Below are 20,848 nucleotides of genomic sequence, written 5' to 3'. Positions count from 1 at the left end.
TATAAAGAATAGAAAAAATTCGACCACGAGGCGGGACTCGAACCCGCATCCTTTCGCCCCGGTTTGTCGCGAAAGGATGCGGGTCCGAGTCCACCTCATGATCGAATTTTTTCTATTCTTTATAAATTTATAGGGGGAGTTAGCCCCCCTTTGCACAGGTTGGATCTCGGGTTTTTTTATAGGGTGGTAAATAAAACTAGGTAAAATAATTGTCATCATTTAATAATAACTCGTATCAAAATATTAAGATAATTTCAAAATTAATAAAATTCTTATATTCGCGCCGAGCACATTAAATATTTAGTATTTAAACTTATAAAATAGCAGGACTCACATATTTAAGGTACAGCCATTGAATTAATGACGACCCTCTAATAAAATATTATATTCTATTAACTTTCGTAAATCTAAACAGGTTATAAAATATTTCGTTATTTAGCAGTTAGTTATGAAACTATGGTGCCTATGCACTTAAAAAACTATACATTGAGGCCTTCCGTTTAAAAAATGTAAAAAATAGTTCTTATGCTATTCATTAAAATTCAGAACATTTTTCTTAATACTAATTTAGACAAAAATATATAATATAAGGTATATACTGGCTATCTGTTGGCTAGTGACTTAGCATTCAACACCATCTTCATATAGGTAACTACTATTTAGAAAATTGAATATTTACATTTAAAGACAGCAAATGTATAATAACTAACAATGTAACAGGTTTATTGGCCAAAGTAATTCACTGTTAACATTTATACATGTTGTACTCGTATGTACTCGTATGCGTTGTAAGCGTATTTAATTTATAAGATTTATCAAAAACGCTTAAAAACAATAGTTAGGTAATAAAAATAAAAAAAACTTTATAAAAAAAATATCCTATGATTAAATTTAACATAAAAATTTACTTGACACTGGGAAATAGTCATATCTTCTTGCCATTATAAAAAAAAAAAAAAACATAAAAATTTGACTTATAGTCTATATTTTAAGTCTTGTTTGTCTATAGAATCTATACCTGTCCCTTTCTATAACTTACAAATATAACATTAGACTGAGCGAATAAAAATGACAAGAAATAACTCTTACTCTAATAACAAAAATATGCTTTCTTGATTCAATAAAAGATATCTCTAAGTGATAGAAAGAGAGGTTAAAACCTGTCTTGCTTAATCATACTTTCAAACTTTGGCTCCAATTCACGTATTTTTTCTATAAGCACGTCTGCGAGATTCTGGTTTGGATCTTTATCTGAAAATGAACACTTAATAATTATTATAAATACATAATATTATGTGTTATGTACATGTCGCAAATACATAATTTGTGTTACGTACATGTCGCAAAAAACTACATTAAAAATTAACTACACAAACAATATAATAAAATGTCCACTGAACAGGAGCAGAATTTTTTTTAATATAGATTATTGAAGTGAAACTTCTTTAAGCGCGTTGAGAGTAAAATTTTAAGGTCGCGTTATGGAAATACCGTTACCTCACGGACTAAGGCGACGATTTTGTTATCTTTGAACCTTGCCAAAGAAGTTTCACTTCTGCCACGTGTGCTCGACATACACGGTCTTTTTATGTTTGTTTTATTAATTTTTTATATAGATAATGGATTGACTGGAAATTCACCATCAAAGTGCACGAGCACACACTTCCCGCGGCAGTCGGGGCTTTTCTCGATAAGCGTTCCGAGCGTTCTACAAAAGTCGTCGACAACTTCCTTCACATTTACTGTGCCGAGTTCTGAAAACAAATTAAAGTAAATTAAGCTTATTAGTTATACAGATATGTATATACTGAATATTTGCACATTACATTTTTTGTGTGTTGAAAATGAAAGTTATTTATTTCTTAATCAAATTTTTAGGTTCAGAAAAATATGAAAAAAAAATAAGCGAAACTTTTTAAGGCGCGTTGAGAATAAAATTTCAAGGCCGCGTCAGGGTAATACCGTCACGTCATTAAGTAAGGCGGCAATTTTGGTATCTTTGAATCGTGCCAAAGAAGTTTCACTTCAGCCACGTGTACTCAGCACACATGCTCTTTTTTATTAAACACTAGCTGCGCTTCGCGATTTTACCCGCGTGGCTCCGCTCCTGTTGGTCTTAGCGTAATTATATATAGCCAATAGCCTTCCTCGATGAATGGGCTATATAATAAAATTTTTCAAATAGGACCAGTAGTTCCTGAGATTGGCACGTTCAAACAAACAAACTCTTCAGCTTCATAATTATATAATTTAAGTATTTATTTAAATGTATATATTATGTATGTTCATCCGCCATCTGGTTTCTATAACACAAGCAAAAGCTTAGTATGGGATCAGATGGTGCCGTGTGTGAAAATAGTCATAAAATATTTATTTATTACAATATACTAGCTTACCGCCGGCGGCTTCGCCTGCTTTGTCTAAAACCTAATAAATTATATACTAAAACCTTCCTCTTGAATCACTCTATCTATTTAAAAAATTGGTTGTCTGTAAAGTCGGTTTACTGACGATAGTTGAACGTGACAACGTCCGATTGTGCTTCTTTGTCGCTAGTTCCGCGCTCTCGCTCACACTTCAAGCCTTACATGGAACGCCTCAGATGAGTCAGAGCGAGGTAACGCCGCATGAGTCATGTTTTTTCGTGCGTGCAGCCGGCTTTATCGAATTATAAGACGTTGTCACGTCAAAAAAACCGCATCAAAATCCGTTGCGTAGTTTTAAAGATTTAAGCATACAAAGGGACATAGGGACCTAGGGACAGAGAAGGCGACTTTGTTTTATACTATGTAGTGATTAGTATAGATAATAGGCAAGAACCTCACCCTCACACAGGGCCCGCTTCTCTAGCACTCTATGCAACGTGTGCAGTGGGGTAGCGCACTCGACCGCGAGATACAGGGGCGGGGCTGCTCGGTGTATCTTGTATGCGCTGTTCCGGTACCTGCGGTTCTTCACCGCGGCCACATCCTTCTCTATGGCCTCTAGCGACTGGCCAACATTTGGTTAGACTTAGATACCACATATTTGTAAACGGTACGGTATATGGTATAAGCAATTGCTATCCAACTCGTGCAGTGACATAGCTCGACTTGACCAAAACATTTCAACTTTTGGTTGACTGTGATGTACATTGTACATACCTTTTTTGAGGGTAGGTGTGTGCCTAGATTAACGTATTTTTCTGTGCTCTCAAAAATAATTGTATATTTAATATTTAAAGTGTTTAACAAGTGTGAATTTATGGCTGAGTAAGATCTGTACCTACCAGCAACGTATTTCCTTAAGTTATTTTATAAAACTATTTACAACTTTCAAATATTGATCAACCACTAAGTCACTATGGACTCTATCAAGCAATCACTGACAGAGATGACTGAATTATTCACCTCAAAGATGGCAGAGTTTGAAAAAACCCTACATGGAACAGCACCAACTTCACCTAATTCAAATGTTGTGTCTTCTGAATTTTATGAATTCCGCTCTTTTGTGATGACCTCACTGAAGACCTTGCACGCACAAGTTGAGTTACTTTTTAAAATATCCGACCAGCAGGAAACTCGATCTCGCCGCAAAATGCTACTTGTGCATGGAGTTACTGAGGAGAGAAAAGAAGATACCGCTGCACTGGTCGCTAAAGTGCTCGCTGACCGGCTTCAAAAGCCTGATGTTGTACCCGAAAGCTTTAGTCGCTGTCATCGTTTGGGTCGTGGCAATACGGATAAGCCCCGGCCTATTGTAGTCAAATTTAGAAGTTTGCCAATGAGGGATCATGTTTGGTTCTCTAAAACTTGTTTCAAGAACACTGGTATTACTGTCTCGGAGTATCTCACAAAGGCCAGGCATGACACTTTTATGGCTGCACGCAAAAAGTTTGGTATTCCAAGATGTTGGACGCTTGAGGGGAGTATTATCATCCGGACCTCCGATGGAGTCCGCCACCGAGTGGTTTCATCCGAAGATCTTGACTTAATCGCTTGTGATAGCTCGGAGGAATCTACTGCTGCATCCAATAACGCTAAAGACACCAAAGCTACAGCCGGCTCACGTCCCAAGCGTGTTAAAAAGTGAAATTTAAGGTGATTCAAATCTGTGAGGTTATACCACTGCACCTGTACTATAACATTTCCTTTTATTTCATTCTTGTTAGGTACTCTAGTTTATCTGTTTATTTCATTCACTTCACAAAATTCTATTTAAGCTGTGGTATTATTGCTCCTTATTTTTTACCCTCTATTCACATGTATTTTTTGTATTTTTGTTCACTCTTGACTTTGATATTTTCAATCTTAATAATTCATAATATGTCAATTGTCATTTCAATGTTTTGTTTTGTTTTGATTGTGAACTGTCAAACTCAGTTTTACTGTCAATCATGGTTGTCAATGTTGCCATTTTGAATAATAATAATTAATTAATATGATCCGTTCCGTTGTATGTTTTATAATGTGATTTACACAAATAATACTCCAAGCGCTGCTGGCGGTTATAGGAAAACTTTTTTAATATATATTTTATTAATATATTTATAATACACGTATTTATTATTTATTTGCTTAAATATATAATTTCTTTATTTTATTTATAACTATTGTACTTTTTGTTTAGTTATAAAATTATATTTAATTAATTCAACTATAGCTTCAATTAGTGATAGCGAATGCAGTGATTCCTTTTATAGTATAAATAGTTCGAGTAATAGCTTGAATGATAGTTTCCTCAGCACAGATTATGTTGCTCTAGATAAATCGCTTGCCGCGGTATTCTCCAATGTATCAAAAAATTTCAATGTTATCCATTTAAATTCCCAAAGTATTCCGGCTCATTTCAATGATTTACTTGCATCATTTACCAATACTCCTATCCACGCCCTCCTCATCTCCGAAACATGGCTCAAACCCTGTCTTTCTTCCACTAGCTATTCTCTTCCTGGCTTCAACTTAATACGTAACGACCGCATCGGCCGTGGCGGAGGTGGAGTTGCTATTTACTTACGTGATAACATACCATTCTCCATCATAAGCACATCCCCCCAGCCACCGCCAGATGATGCGGCCGAGTACATCCTACTTGAAATCATCCTATCCAATGTCAAAATCCTGTTAGGTGTATTCTACGTTCCTTCTCTCCTTTTCAACTATTTCCCTACTTTTGAGAAAACCTTAGAAAACCTACGTCCTCTCTATGACCATGTGTTAATTATGGGCGATTTCAATACATGCCTTTTGAAAAATGACACACGCAGTAAAAAACTATCGTCTGTTGTATCCTCTTGTGACTTAAATTTACTTCCTCTTAATCCTACCCACTTTGCTCCTGGCTGTAATCCCTCCCTCCTAGACTTAATCATTGTTTCTTCCACTGACCATGTTTCAAAACACGGACAATGCTCCGCTGATGCCTTCTCCTTTCATGATCTTATCTTCCTTTCATACCTCCTACGTCCTCCTAAAAAGAAGCACAAGGTTCTGCTGCAGCGTAATTTTCGTGGGATGGATGTCGAGCGTCTTCTTGAAGATGCCAGGAAAATAGATTGGTCTTCTGTATTTTCATCTGACACAGCTGACTCCAAAGTTCAAGTGTTTAACTCAGCTATAATAAAGTTATTTGATATACATGCACCCATTAGACCTATCAAAATTAAACATGCTCCAGCTCCCTGGCTTACTGATGAACTGAAATCTATAGTTCATAAGAAAAACCTTGCCAAAGCCAGGTTCAAAAGTAACAACTCTGACATCAATCGAGAGAAGTACAAAAAGCTCCGCAATCGCTGCAATATGATGTGTAGAGATGCACAACGACGCTACATTCATAAATCTGTTGAGAACGGCAACACAGCAAATACCTGGAAATTTCTTAAATCTCTTGGGGTCGGTAAGTCATGTAATAATTCTGTTCCTCTTAGCACTAACATTAATCTATTAAATAAACATTTCACTTCTTCCGTTGCTCCTTTAGATAGTAACACCAAACGTGATACTATTAACTTTCTTTCCTCTCTGCCAACTCCCAACTTTCCACCGTTCAATTTCGTACCATTCACTGACAGTGATATTAAGAAGAACATATTGTCCATTGCTTCGAATGCTATGGGCTGTGACAGTATTGGCCGGGCTATGATTTTACCTATCCTTGACATAGTCACTCCTATCATATCACACATCCTTAATTTCTCTATATCATCCGCTAGTTTCCCTCAAGCATGGAAGGATGCTCATATTATCCCACTCCCTAAAAAGAACAATCCTTCCTGTTTTTCCGAATACCGCCCAATATCCATTCTCCCCTTTCTTTCTAAAATTCTCGAAAAAATGGTGCAGCAGCAGCTTTGCTCTTTTCTAACGAGAAACTCCCTCCTAGATCCTCTACAATCCGGTTTCCGAGCTGGACATAGCACGGTCACTGCTCTTGTCAAGGTTACAGATGATATTCGCCTAGCAATGGATAATAAGCAGCTAACAATTCTCACTCTTTTAGATTTTTCTAATGCTTTCAACACTGTTGATTTTGATATTTTGTTAGCTGTGCTTAGTTCTCTTAATATATCTCCTGCAGTGTTGGATTGGTTTCGTAGCTACTTGCAAGGACGTCGGCAGTGTATCCGTGTTGATAATACGTATTCCTCTTGGTGTGATGTTACTGCTGGCGTTCCGCAAGGCGGCGTGTTGTCACCCCTCCTTTTCAGTATTTTTATCAATTCCATAACTTCTAATATATCTTCTCTCTACCATCTATATGCAGACGATCTTCAGATTTATAGGCATTCTACTATAGACAGTCTAGAACAAGAAATAAGATGTGTAAATGAAGATCTTAGGACTATTGTAAGCTGGACTCATAAATATGGACTGAATATAAATCCAAATAAAACCCAAGCAATCGTAATAGGTAGCCCTTATTACATCTCCAGAGTTTCTGTTGCAGATCTACCTAAGATTTCAATTGAGGGAGTTCAAATAGCATACAGTTCTACTGTAAAGAACCTTGGTATTACTCTCGACCAAACCCTGTCCTGGACAGAGCAAATTAATCTTGTTAGTCGTAAGATTTTTGGTGTTGCTGCAATGCTAAGACGTTTGCGCAATTTTTTGCCCATATCCACGAAAATTTTGCTTGCACAATCTTTGCTTCTTCCTATCCTCGACTATGCTGATGCAAGCTACTTAGACCTTACTGAGGAGCAGTTAAACAAATTAGAACGCCTTCAAAATTTTGCGATAAGATTTATCTTTGGTCTTCGCAAGTTCGACCATATCTCAGACTTCCGCTCACAACTCAGATGGCTTCCTATCCGCCTTCGCCGGAATACGCATCTCCTGTCCCTCCTATACTCAATCCTTTTCGATCCCAGAACTCCTTCCTACTTAAAAAAGAGATTTATATTCATGGGCTCGTCTCATGAACGTAATTTGCGCTCCTCTAACAATCTTACGCTTTGTATGCCTGCTCACTTCTCCAAATTTTATGATTCATCTTTTACCGTGCAAGCCGTAAGATTGTGGAACTCCCTACCAACCGCAATAAAGCAAGCGCAAACTTTGAATAGTTTTAAAGCTGCAATTAAAAAATATTATTTGTCCTCATAGTCATTCTGTATCTGTTCTGTTTTACCTATTTCTCTACTTGAAATTTTTTATATCCTCTTCTGCACGTTTTTCTTTCTTTCTTATGTTATATGTAATTTTATACCTTACTTATATCTATTATATTTATTTGTATTCACTCCTTGTATATGCACTATCTACCTTTTTCAATCTTTTCATTTTCCTATATCCCAAGGTTGCCTGGAAGAAATCGCTTTAAAGCGATAAGGCCGCCAATTTGTACGGTGAAGATTCATTTTGTTTATCGTTGTATTTTTATATCTGTGCATTGTACAATAAAGTGTTTTTTATTTATTATTTATACTCGCATTTTTATGGATATAAAATTTTCTTGGATTGACACCAGATAAATAGGTAATATTATTTATTGGTCGAGTAGCTTTCGAGTAAAATCGTTTTGTATGTAAATAAAGTTATGACAACAAAATCTATATATAATTCGTAAAGGTAGATTTTTATAAGGGTAGGTTTAGACTAGTAGCTATGAAAAAAAAAATCAAATACATACTAACCTGACATGCTTCCAAGTATGGTAAGTTTTTATCCGTCTTATTGAAATGCTTTAAATCCGGAGGGCAATACAGTGACTTGGTTATAATAATAAACAATTTTTTAACTGGAAACACTACATTGTGCCTTGCCTCATAAATGTTTATATTCTCCTCAAAACCAACAAATGAAGCTCCATCACTTGGTATAATATGAGCCAGATAACCCTCGAAGAAACTACACGCCATTCCGATACCATAATTTATGGACTTTTGTTTTTCCTCCTGGAACATCAACATTATCATAAAATACACATTACTACATTGATAACATTATTTGAAAATTCGCATTCTTTTCCAATAACAACTACTAAATTGTATTAGCATTTTGAATGTGGTTTATGAGATATTTTATAATATAATAAAAATAAATCACCAAATGTGTTGCCAAGCACTTGAGAATAGCTTCACCAATTCGGCTATATTTTTATCGTTTTTGTTAATTCAGAAGGAAGATTCTTATGGAAATAAGGTTCTTCTTTCTTACAAAATACGAAAAAAAGCAATGGAGAAGAAAAACCTCTGCTGGGGCAGATATAAAATAAAAATAATGCAATTACCATTTGAGTGTACTTTGTGATTAAGAATGCAATGTATAAAAGAACAAAGTCTTGTTCTAACACCTTCTCCTTCTGATAAATCAATAAGCCAGCAGCAACCACTAGTACTGTCAAGTCGTTCTTGTATTTTTCTAATATTTTATCATATTCAAATTTGTATTTACGGTAAATAACATTAAAACCCACTGAACAAATTTTGTGAAAAGCTTTAATTGTCAAAAGATACACAATGTATCGACCTGAAATAAATAATTAAAATAAATTGTTTGAATTAACTTAGGACTATGGTATTATTGGTATATTGGTGGATAGTTTAAAATGTAGAAATCATTGCCTCAAATAAAATCAATAATATTTTTTTACACAGTAAATCAAAATATTCTTACATTTCCAAATTGTTCATATTTATAAATGATCCTATATATAAATTAACATGATACTATATTTTAAATGATACAATCAATTTGGTTCAAACAATAATATCATAAAATATATATCACTCACCAATTGTGACTGCCAATTTAATATTATTATCAGTATCAAAACTGCTTGAACCTATACAAAATATAAGAGTAGCACTATATTTAATCATTTCATGATAATTCATAAATGGCATGTTGATATTACTAAGCCAACATTCTTGTTAGCTCGAGGAACAGAACAGAGTTTTCAATATAATTATTCTCATACCATTCAAATGTGTATGAAAATAAAGAAACATTCCCTCTTTTAAACTTTTCTCTCAAATTTAGGATAGGCAGACTACATCCAACGTTTTATCGGAATATTAAACTAAGTCTTGCAAAGCAGAATTAGATCAAGCATTGTGGATGGCTGCCTTAACAGATATACATCTCAATGTTTAATGTTTTTAAAGCACTATTTCATTTGTACAATAACAATATACTGGCTGTTCTTATCAAAGGGTTTCATTGTTTATAAAACTAATATAAGTAAAGGCTCCATTACACTTCCTGTTATAGTTTTATTTAAAATATTCTGAGAAAGCTTATGTAAACACACCAACTGGTATAATGGAGAATAGGTTATAAACATACGTTCCTAATAATATTATGAATCATTTTTAAGTATATAATAGTACTGCGTATTTTCTAATAGTTAACGGTAATATCATATCTGAGAAAAATGACCTATTAGTCTTATATAAAAGCTTTCAAGATACCCCACATTTATTTAAAAAATATTATGTTTCTCAACTTACCAATAAATAATCCTAACGCAAATATAATTTCCACAACGAAAATGTGATTTCTACCATCTCCCTGGACCATTTTTTCATTTAGTTCTAAATGCCATAGCAAAAGAGTAAGTAATTTACTACTTCTATTGGTTATATGCTATGGTACTTCTTCCTGATTCAAACTTAGAGGATTCAACATTTAGTAATTAGTTGGTGGCCACAGTAGGTAGGTGGCCAAATTTGTAAACAACGTTGCAGTTGCATGATGCATCGCCGTCATTTTGGCCGTTAAACGTCATTTGATGTTGACACTTGACAGATCTTTGTAAGTGTTGCTTGTTGCTTGGAGCGGTTGAAATTTTTCCATAGTATACAATCACTATACAATATTTTTATTAATTCAATTTAAATAACACGACCGAATATATAAAAAAGAGCATGTATCTCAGAAGTGTAACTTCTATATCAAGATTCAAAAATACCAAAATCAACTTAACGCACATATAAAAAAGTCTCACTACAATATTTACGCAATCTTCCTTCAATCTTCATCGCTCGTGCACGAATATTATACAGGGTGTAATCGTTAAGTGTGCACAGGCGATTTTTCCGTAACTATTACAGATAACAAAAGAACTTTAAACTGATATCGAAAGTACTTAACCTAATGAGTAAAATGGCCGTAATAAATTTTAAAAAATAAAACGAGAAATATCAATGCATATTACATCACGACGCGACCGTATCAAGTTGTGAACCACATAGGAACTGTTCAAAATAGAAAGTACATAATCTGTGGTAGATTCTTAATTATAAGTTCATAGATGGTCCTTGTCTATGGTAGATGTGATCTGACAGTTGACACTTGACAGAATTTTGTGGTCTGTACTCTGTAGCTCTGTAGTTCTGTACTCTGTGGACTGTGGTGTTGGTTTTGGAATTGTGATTTGCGGTGTATTTGTTTAAAAACAATAACTACATTCAATATATTTAAAAATGCCAGAGTTAGAAATAAAACGAAAAGCTGATGAATATTCCGTTGTGCCAGCAAAAAAGACACGCCATGAAATATCTGTTGCCGGTACTAGAGAAAAAGCTGTGGTTACAGCGACGGTAATTTGATTTTGGTATTTTAAAGTCTTTAATGTTTCTCATGATTACAAAACACAATCAGCAACCTCTTTATTTAGATGTCTTTATTAAAAGAGTCGCTAAACATTTGTAACTGTCCATATTTTTTATCCTTTTTAGGTTCCACGAACATCTAATCTGTACGCACCGATTATGTTACTAGAAGGTCATCAGGGTGAGATATTCACTGCTAAATTCCATCCAGAGGGCAAGCATCTCGCCTCTGCAGGATTTGACAGACAAATCTGTAAGTAACACAGTTCTCTAAGCAACTATATGACTGAGTAAGATTAAAGCTACCTACAATATTCTCCATCTTGCACTTATAAATTGTATGATTATTTAACTGCTTTAATTACAATTTGCCAAAAATCTAGTAAACTAACGGCCTTACTAATAAAAAGTTAAACAATGGATAAATTTCTACCATAACTGTGTCCTGCTCTTGCTCACATGAAACGTCAATCATAAAAACAAGGCAGGTTATTGCAGTAACTAATCCGTTCAAAGCGAATGGGTAACATTTTATTAGTAAGAGATTATATGTATAATCTATTTGTATACAATTTCAGTTCTATGGAATGTTTACGGCCAGTGTGAGAATGTGATGGTGATGAAGGGGCACACGGGCGCGATCATGGAGCTGTGCTTCTCTCCAGATGGCGCCCACATGCACACGTGTGCGACGGACAACACTGTAGCCGTGTGGGATGTTCCCACGGGGACGAGGATCAAAAAGCTCAAGGGACATGCGAACTTTGTTAACTCTGTTTCAGGTTTGTTTCAAATAGTTAAAGTACAGATACAAAGCCAATAAAGAAAGCAACTAGATTAAGAAACTAGATTTAGTTTTGCATTGTAAACCTATACTAATATTATAAAGCTGAAGAGTTTGTTTGCTTGTATGAACGCGCTAATCGCGGGAACTACTGGTCCAATTTGAAAAATTCTTTCGGTGTTAGATAGCTCATTTATTGAGGTAGGCTATAGGCTATATATCATCACACTAGCGGTTAAACCGCGCGGAGCAGCTAGTTTATTTATAAAATTTGTCTTGAGAAGTATAAAATTGTCATAAATTGTTTTGAAATTGTGTTTAAATGTAATTACATACATTGCATAATCCAGCCTGTTTATGTTACAAAGTTAGGCAGTCATATAAAAACGATAAAGGTAAAACCTTTATATCCCTATTGTTTTTAGTTTAAACTTTAAATGAATAACTGACAGACTAAATAACATATATCAACAAATGGAGCTCACGTAGTTAAAATTTTATGTGAATTTGCATTAATATACTGAAACAGGCACACATACAATCAAAATGGAACTTTATTATATGATTTATTGTATTACAGTTACGTAATTGTAACACTTTCCCTCGATTCATTTTTTATTCAAAAATTATGCCTTTTTTAAGGATTATTACATTTTTTTTTAAATTTACTTGGACTTTTATGTCTAAAATAAATGTTAACAGTAAGAAAATAGAGTTTACTATCGAATCCCAAGATATTTTTTCCCTAGATCAATTATTACTTTAGTTGTAAACGAAATAAGAATTGAGACTTACTTTTCGAGCTCGAACGTGATCAACGAGCGCACGCGATATTCAACTTTATTACGGCTGAATTATCGTCTAGTAACGTAACCGGTCTCTCAGTGCCAGAAATGAGAAAGGGAGCCTCCTCTTAAGCTTAATTTTTTTATTAATTTTAGGAGCAAGAAGAGGACCAGAACTTCTAGTGTCAGCTTCAGATGACAATACAATAAAATTGTGGGATGCAAGAAAACGCAACCCCATCGCGTCACTTGATAGTTCCTACCCAGTTACATCAGTTTTATTCAATGACACAGCCGAGAAAATCATATCTGGAGGACTTGATAATGTTATTAAAGTGTGGGATATTAGAACTAAGTCAGTATCTTATAAGATTAAAGGACACACGGATACAGTTACAGGTGAGTAAGTTTAGCGGTAATGTTTTACTCTGAGTAAAAAAATTTGGTAAATGACAATCAACCACTCCTGTTGACTGTTTCGTGTTGCAGATGCAAAAAAATTAGGAGGATTTTGTTTGACATTTAAATTTTTTTTAATCAATACAATATATTTTTCACTATTCTGACTATGCAAAAGCACTTTTAAAGGAAGTTTAGTTTAATAGATAAACATTAAATTTTATTTATTTACAGGTATGGCGCTATCATACGACGGTTCGTACCTACTATCCAACTCAATGGACAACACATTAAGGATATGGGATGTCAGACCGTTTGCACCTTCGGAGAGATGTGTGAAACTCATGTCGGGACACCAGCATAACTTTGAAAAGAACCTTCTGCGGTGTGCCTGGTCTCCTGATGGTTCTAAGGTTATTTTTTGTGCTATTTATTGGTGTAGTGTTAAAAAAAATTAAAATTATAATGGTATAAAGTCAGGTAATTGCCTGACTCGTGTGGACGACCGCGAAGTAATCTGTTTTATACGTGAAATTAAGCGCGGCTTATAAACGATTACGGCTTGAAATGAATTATACAAATCTGATCACTAGTTTATGAGTTATGAATGCTTGAAATGCTTTAAATATTTACGTCTTTATTACTTGAAGAAGTAAAAAGAGGCAAAAAATTGGTTTGTTGACTTGAATTTATGATACACTAGATTTCCGCCCGCGGCTTCGCCCGCGTTTTCAAAGGAAAACCCGCATAGTTCCCGATCCCGTGGGATTTCCGGGATGAACCTATCCTATGTGTTAATCCAAGTTACCTAATCTATATGTGTGCTAAATTTCCTTGTAATCGGTTCAGTAGAATTTGCGTGTGAAAGAGTAACAAACACACACACACATCCTCACAAATTCGCATTTATAATATTAGTAGGACTAGCTATACTATTTTTCAAATCGGACCACTAGTTCCCGAGATAAGCGCGTTCAAACAAACAAACTCTTCAGCTTTATAATATTAGTATAGATAAATCTATTCCAATATTAAATTTTTTTTTATTCCAGGTGGCAGCGGGTTCAGCAGACAGATTCCTATACATTTGGGACACAACATCGCGACGGGTGTTGTACAAACTGCCCGGTCACAATGGTGCGGTCAACGATGTCAACTTCCACAGAAATGAGCCCATTGTCCTGTCTGCGTCTAGTGATAAACAGATATATTTGGGAGAAATCGATAATTAGAATAAATGTATATTTCTTAATTTGCTTTTCATTTTTTGGATCTGGTGAATGATTTTTCGAAATTGGTTAAATTTGGATAACTTTATTATAAAATTTCAACATACCTTTTTTTTTTTGAAACTACTGCTATTTCCAGAAAAAAAAATTTGAAAGTAGAGATTAGGTGAAATCAGAAGATATTTTGAAAAGCAAGTTCAAACATGAAGAATATTAAATTACTAGCTTCCGCCCGCGACTCCGTCCGCGCGGATGTCGGTCTTCGCGTGGATGGTTTATTTTTCAATTTTGAGTAACTCTGACAATGACATCTTATAAATATCTATTGGCCCTTGATTGGACCCAAATACTGCTAAGCCTATAATAATACGCAACGTGTGTTCGCGGTTCTACAGAACAACGTCTATGGATAAAACTGAAAATTTAAGATTAATTTTTTTCTGCATATTTTTTCTGGATAAAAAGTATCCTATTTTACGCCCAGGATAATAAGGTATAATTATACCAAGTTTCATCGAAATCGAACCGTTAGTTTTCACGTGATGCCTTCACATACAGACAGACAGACAGACAAAAATTTTTTTAATCACATTTTGGTATCGATCCAGTAACACCCCCTGGTATTTATTTTTTCAATATTTTCAATGTACAGAATTGACCTTTCTACAGATTTATTATATGTATAGATTGAGTGGATAGTGGACCAGTCAAAGACAAAATTAATTATTAATTTACTTTTATTTAATCATCCTATTTAAACATATAAACTATGAGGTGGAGGTAATTCTGGTATGAAACCTAATTTGAACTCCGCACTGTTAAAAGCGTCTAAATCACTCTGAGACAAGTCTTCAATTTTGCTATAAACGTTGCTATCATCAACAGGCTGTTGCTGAAAAGCATTCTTCGAAACACCAAACACATCATTTTGTTGAAATACATTTGAAGTTTGATTTTGTTGTACACCAAATGGATTCTGTTGTTGATTGTTCGAAAACACATTTTGTTGTGATTGGTTGATTGCAAACACGTTCTGTGGATTTGTTGCAAATACATTCTGTTGTTGATTATTCGAAAATACATTTTGTTGTTGATTTGTTGCAAAAACACTCTGTGGGTTTGTTGCAAATACATTCTGTTGTTGATTTGTCGCGAAAACATTTTGTTGTGGTTGATTCGTTGCAAAAACACTTTGTTGTTGTTGCTGTGGCTGTCTAAAACTGTTTTGAGTGGCTTGTGCGAAAATCGATTTTGCTGTTGTACTTTCTTGTGGTTGCGTTTGGAATATATTTGACGGTTGTGAAGGGCCAAATATGTTCTGACGTGCTTGAGCAAAAATTGACTGCGGATTCGTGGTTTGTTGACTGAATGTGCTTTGATTTGCATTATTGCTGAACACACCAGCTTGTTGGTTTTTAAAGGGATCTTGTTGTACTGCACTGCGAAATATTGAAGTAGCGTTGGATCCAAAACCTTGATTACCAGATCCAAAAGGAGATGATACTGCGTCTCCATTGTACAAGCTTCTTAAAATCTTAATTATTTGAGCCGACGGTTGTACTAATTGTTCATACTTCTGTCTGGTTTCTTTAAATAAATTGTTCATGTATGTGACCTGTAAATGAAATTATTAAACATTATTTATTTACACAGTAACTAATGCATCTGTGTGTGAAAATAGTATTGAAGGATTTGATATTAGTTTGTAGGATTATCAAAGTAACATCTGACCTATTTGTTATTTAGATTTTTCCACAAACAAAGATTTTACCTTATAAGTTACGTTTACAACAAGAATTAAATGTTAATGGAAATAAATTCAACTTATTGTTATAAGTTCACTCACCGCTTGATCCAAGGTATTATTAGCTTTAGCTTCATATATAATCAATCTAGCCTCTTCCTGTGACAAGTCCGCAATACCGGGAAAGCATGCTTTTTCTTTATATGGTGAATAACAACTCGATATCCACTGTCCTCCCTTAAGTGCCGCTTGTATATCTTGGTGTACTTGATTGATTAACTGTTCATCTGTTATTGTATTGCTTGCTGGTGCTTGTTGCTGGTTTGAGCCTGCTATAAGTTAAAAATAAAATATTAACTCGAGTTTTAACTAAGAGATATCCAAATCTCACGGTAATAATTCGGGTAATACTAATGTTTTTCCCAAGATAGTTAGTAATAATGTAAGAGTAATGTTTACTCACCATGGTAGGTGTATTTCGAACTATAAACATGTTCATATCTGCAATTTTGTCCATAACGACAACAGCCTTGTTGAAAATATTTACAAATAACCATTTTCCTCGATTGTATTTGTTCTTCTTAAATATTTACATCATTTCTATGATTTCCCGTATTACATCAGGGTACTGATGTGTATCAAAATAAAAAAAATCACAATATGTATTTGAAAATTGCAATACTTAATTGTAGTTTTAATTTTAAAAACCGACGAGGAATCAGGAATTAGGAAACTGGAGGAAACCCATAGAGTAATATAATAAGGAAACCTCAAAGTCAAAAGTCAAATAATGTCATCTTATTTGACAACTCACAGCTGTCAGGATTGAGGATTGTATACACATTTTTGTCGTGTAAAAATACTCATAAAAATAATATCTATACTAAAATTATAAAACTGAAGAGTTTGCTTGTTTGTTTGAACGCGCTTATCTCGGGAACTACTGGTCCGATTTGAAAAATTCTTTCGGTGTTAGATAGCCCATTTATCGAGGAAGGCTATAGACATCACGCTAAGACCAACAGAAGCAGAGTCACGCACCAGTGCAAACTTAGCACCCCATCTATGGAATTTTGGGTCGAAAATGACCTTGATCGTTAGGTCCCCGTTAGGTCCTTTAAGGTCCCACAATTTTTTCGTTAGGTCCCCTTTAGTTTTTTTTTAAATAATTTTTTAAATTTTAGGTATAAAAAAAGTGCACTTTAGCACCCCATCCATAGAATTTTGGGTCAAAAATGACCTTAATCGATAGGTCTCCGTTAGGTCCTATAAGGTCCCACAATTTTTTCGTTAGGTCCCCTTTAGTTTTTTTTTAATAATTTTTTTTTTTAATTTTAGGTATAAAAAAGTTACACTTTAGCACCCCATCCATAGCAAAATTGGCGAATTTTATCAAAATCGTATTCTTTACCGTTAGGTCCGTAGAGGCCCATCTTTGAAATTGTTAAATTATTCTATTAAAATTTATATGTATATATATATATGTATAAGAAAGTCGTGTTAGTTACTCCACTTATAACTCAAGAACGGCTGAACCGATTTAGCTGAAAATTGGCAGGGAGGTAGTTTAGAGCCAGGAGAAGGATATAGGATACTAAATACGTACCACGGGCGAAGCCGGGGCGGACCACTAGTTATAAAATAATTGAAACCTGCGCATGCGCCTTAGAGCATTAAGGCATGCGCACATCATACATAAACAGTGCGAAATTTAAATTGGTATCGTTTCATTTATTCAATTAAATCAATAAATAAATCTATACTAGTCACGTCTGGTTCGAAAGATGAAACTGGCTTTTTATTTCAAAAATTTAATGGTCTGTCAGTCAGTCAGGTCAGTTAACTGTCATTAAAACCTGAGTTGTTGATGTGTCAAAGCTTGTCAAAATGATCTTTTTTTCTGCGATTTTAGCTTAGGATTTTAGTGATTTCAAAAAAAAATTATTTTTGAAAACTGAGTTGAAAACATGACGAAAACTTTAAACTATGATTAATAAATTTAAAATGAAACAATTTGAAAGAGATGTAGTTTTCAAGGAAAAACAAGAGTGTTTACGAGAAATATCTCAATGCATTGTTAAGTGTGACTTGATATTTTGATGCTTTTCATCTTGATTGCATTGCACATTATTATAAGTAGACCGTATGATTTGTTTTATATTATTATTTTGCTTGATTTATTTATTGATTAAATTTAATAAATGAAACGATACCAATTTAAATTTCGCACTGTTTATGTATGATGTGCGCCTGCCTTAATGCTCTAAGGCGTATGCGCAGGTTTCAATTATTTTATAACTAGTGGTCCGCCCCGGATTCGCCCGTGGTACGTATTTAGTATCCTATATCCTTCTCCTGGCTCTAAACTACCTCCCTGCCAATTTTCAGCTAAATCGGTTCAGCCGTTCTTGAGTTATAAGTGGAGTAACTAACACGACTTTCTTATACATATATATATATACATATAAATTTTAATAGAATAATTTAACAATTTCAATGATGGGCCTCTACGGACCTAACGGTAAAGAATACGATTTTGATAAAATTCGCCAATTTTGCTATGGATGGGGTGCTAAAGTGTAACTTTTTTATACCTAAAATTAAAAAAAATATATTAAAAAAAAAAACTAAAGGGGACCTAACGAAAAAATTGTGGGACCTTATAGGACCTAACGGAGACCTATCGATTATGGTCATTTTTGACCCAAAATTCTATGGATGGGGTGCTAAAGTGCACTTTTTTTATACCTAAAATTTAAAAAATTATTAAAAAAAAACTAAAGGGGACCTAACGAAAAAATTGTGGGACCTTAAAGGACCTAACGGGGACCTAACGATCAAGGTCATTTTCGACCCAAAATTCCATAGATGGGGTGCTAAGTTTGCACTGGTGAGTCACGCGGGTGAAACCGCGGAGCGCTGCTAGTATTTTTAATCGAAAATAAGTATGTCAGTATGTGAATGCCTTGCATTGTGTAAAAAAAAAAATACAAAACTAAAAAAATATTTCAAATGTCAATGTCAAGTTGCCAACTGTCAAGTGTCAAGATATTATGATCAAATTTTCAAAACAATACTCTCAAATAATTTTTAAAATAATTAGAAAACATGGAATTTAGAGAAAATGTGTACTCATAACATAATGTCGAAATTACAGCTATCATTGGCTATTATCAAGCCTCATGCAGTAAAAAATCCAGTCGCCCTCTCATACATAAGAAACGTTATAAAAAATAAATTTGTTGTGATTGAAACGAAAAGAGTTTTCCTGGATCAAGAAACTGCCGGTAATTTCTACATAGAGCATGCGGGAAAGTTCTTCTTCAACCGGCTTGTAACTTTCATGTCTAGGTAATGTTTTATTGTAAAAAATTACACCCTAGCAGAAAATCTTAATATTTCGGATGCTTATCAAATTACTGATTATTCTTTATTCGACTAATAAATATTACCAAATTTGAACCACCTACATGAAGATAATGTAACTATTTTTTGTATATTCATGTGTTGTTGAAAATTTTTAATTTAGGCTAAGTTGTAACTAATATTATATTGTATCTAATGATCTCTTAATGCTAATACATAATCATAAATTGTAATAATTTCAGTGGGTATATAGATTTACACATAATTGGGCATACAAATGCAATAGAACTGTGGAGGAAGATGCTAGGTCCAACCAAAGTTTACAAAGCGCAATTTGAAGATCCAACTTCTTTGCGAGGCATGTTTGGGATATCTGATACTAGGAATGTTGCTCATGGCTCAGGTATAAATAATTTATTATTTTATATGAGTTACTGTATATATATATATATATATTAAAATTGTATATTTATACTTTTAACAATACCTATGTAACAAGAAGTGTAGCTGGTATTAGTACAGGCATATATACTTTTTAATAACTTTAAATACTTACCTACTCCTTTATTAGTAGTCATAAACCAAAGTATTTTCCTTATCTTTAAAAAAATAGTTTTTATTATTGCCAGATATAAATAAGAAATAGACATTAATTGGTGTTCCGGCTAGCCCAGGTTAAAAGCAATTTAAAATATAGCCTATGTTACTTGTTGATAATGTAGCTTCCTATTACTGAAAAAATCATTAAAATCTGTCAGTACTTTTGGAGCCTAATCAATACAAACAAACAAGGAATATTTCCTCTATAATATTAATGTAGATTTTCTTAACATTGAAAGACATAGTAAAATGCATTTTGCCCAAATAAATATTTTTTGAATTGAAACTTCTTTATCGGAGTTGGAAAAAAATTTAGTGTAACATTTTTTTCGTTACGCGTGACTATTTTCCGTTACGCGCCATCTATTTCTTATCCCTACCACGCGTGATTCGACATATTTCTGTAAAGTTGCTTAAAGCAGTATTTGTATTCTCTTTGGCATATAGTAAATTATTTTTTAAATAATAAGGCCATAAAGAAGTTTCACTTATTACGTGTGTACACTAGTACACGCACACATTTTTTTTTAATATTTTAATGATAACAAACCTTATTATTCCAGACTCGCCAACATCAGCAGAGAGGGAAATCAAATTTTTCTTTCCCGAATTCTCCTTCTACGAATGGCACACAAACAAAGAAGAGTTCTATAGAAAAGGGCCCATTATATTTAATAGGCATTTGTTTCAGCATGTTAGAAAACTGTAAACTTTGTTATGTACTAATATAATTAGTATAATGTTTGTTTAATTTTGTTCATATTGAATTATAGTCTTTGTTTTAAATATGGCATATTATTTATTGATATTTAATGTGGAAGAACGTCAACTGATTTTTTATTTTTAGTATCTTGATAAAGCATTCAATATAATTTATAAATAATTGAATATTCGTAAGAT

The 20,848-nt window shown here is 33.9% G+C and overlaps 4 protein-coding genes across 6 annotated transcripts; 2 read left to right on the top strand and 2 right to left on the bottom strand.

Moving 5' to 3' along the window:
- Nucleotides 1-212: 212 nt before the first annotated feature.
- On the bottom strand, nucleotides 213-10,066 carry LOC123697970 (stimulator of interferon genes protein-like). Of its 3 annotated transcripts, XR_006752324.1 has the most exons (8): nucleotides 9,938-10,066; nucleotides 9,220-9,270; nucleotides 8,716-8,954; nucleotides 8,120-8,380; nucleotides 2,826-2,991; nucleotides 1,641-1,754; nucleotides 1,085-1,251; nucleotides 213-1,045 (listed from the first exon to the last, which is right to left on the bottom strand). XR_006752324.1 is itself a non-coding variant. In XM_045644544.1 (7 exons), the coding sequence occupies exons 1-7, from the start codon at nucleotides 10,005-10,007 to the stop codon at nucleotides 1,154-1,156; spliced, it is 999 nt and encodes a 332-aa protein (XP_045500500.1). In that variant the 5' UTR covers nucleotides 10,008-10,066; the 3' UTR covers nucleotides 213-1,153. The 3 variants fall into 3 exon arrangements, 2 of the variants coding, with proteins under 2 accessions (XP_045500500.1, XP_045500501.1); XM_045644544.1 differs by having other exon boundaries at nucleotides 213-1,251; XM_045644545.1 differs by lacking the exon at nucleotides 9,220-9,270 and having other exon boundaries at nucleotides 213-1,251.
- Nucleotides 10,067-10,826: 760 nt separating this feature from the next.
- Nucleotides 10,827-14,261, top strand: LOC123697887 (U5 small nuclear ribonucleoprotein 40 kDa protein). The gene is made up of 6 exons (XM_045644453.1): nucleotides 10,827-11,029; nucleotides 11,168-11,294; nucleotides 11,620-11,823; nucleotides 12,767-13,009; nucleotides 13,244-13,422; nucleotides 14,062-14,261. The coding sequence occupies exons 1-6, from the start codon at nucleotides 10,913-10,915 to the stop codon at nucleotides 14,239-14,241; spliced, it is 1,050 nt and encodes a 349-aa protein (XP_045500409.1). The 5' UTR covers nucleotides 10,827-10,912; the 3' UTR covers nucleotides 14,242-14,261.
- A 696-nt stretch (nucleotides 14,262-14,957) lies between these two features.
- LOC123698168 (nucleoporin-like protein amo1) lies at nucleotides 14,958-16,715 on the bottom strand. Its single transcript, XM_045644765.1, has 3 exons — nucleotides 16,446-16,715; nucleotides 16,085-16,314; nucleotides 14,958-15,853 (listed from the first exon to the last, which is right to left on the bottom strand). The coding sequence occupies exons 1-3, from the start codon at nucleotides 16,537-16,539 to the stop codon at nucleotides 14,993-14,995; spliced, it is 1,185 nt and encodes a 394-aa protein (XP_045500721.1). The 5' UTR covers nucleotides 16,540-16,715; the 3' UTR covers nucleotides 14,958-14,992.
- A 2,306-nt stretch (nucleotides 16,716-19,021) lies between these two features.
- On the top strand, nucleotides 19,022-20,734 carry LOC123697955 (nucleoside diphosphate kinase 6-like). The gene is made up of 3 exons (XM_045644532.1): nucleotides 19,022-19,333; nucleotides 19,591-19,751; nucleotides 20,512-20,734. Exons 1-3 carry the CDS (start codon nucleotides 19,107-19,109, stop codon nucleotides 20,655-20,657), a joined length of 534 nt encoding a protein of 177 aa, XP_045500488.1. The 5' UTR covers nucleotides 19,022-19,106; the 3' UTR covers nucleotides 20,658-20,734.
- Nucleotides 20,735-20,848: the final 114 nt, after the last annotated feature.

Source organism: Colias croceus, chromosome 15 (genome assembly GCF_905220415.1).
Source record: "Colias croceus chromosome 15, ilColCroc2.1".
Taxonomy (NCBI): Eukaryota; Metazoa; Arthropoda; class Insecta; order Lepidoptera; family Pieridae; genus Colias; species Colias croceus.
Note: the sequence above shows the minus strand (reverse complement) of the source record. Positions and strands in the feature narration are given on the sequence as shown.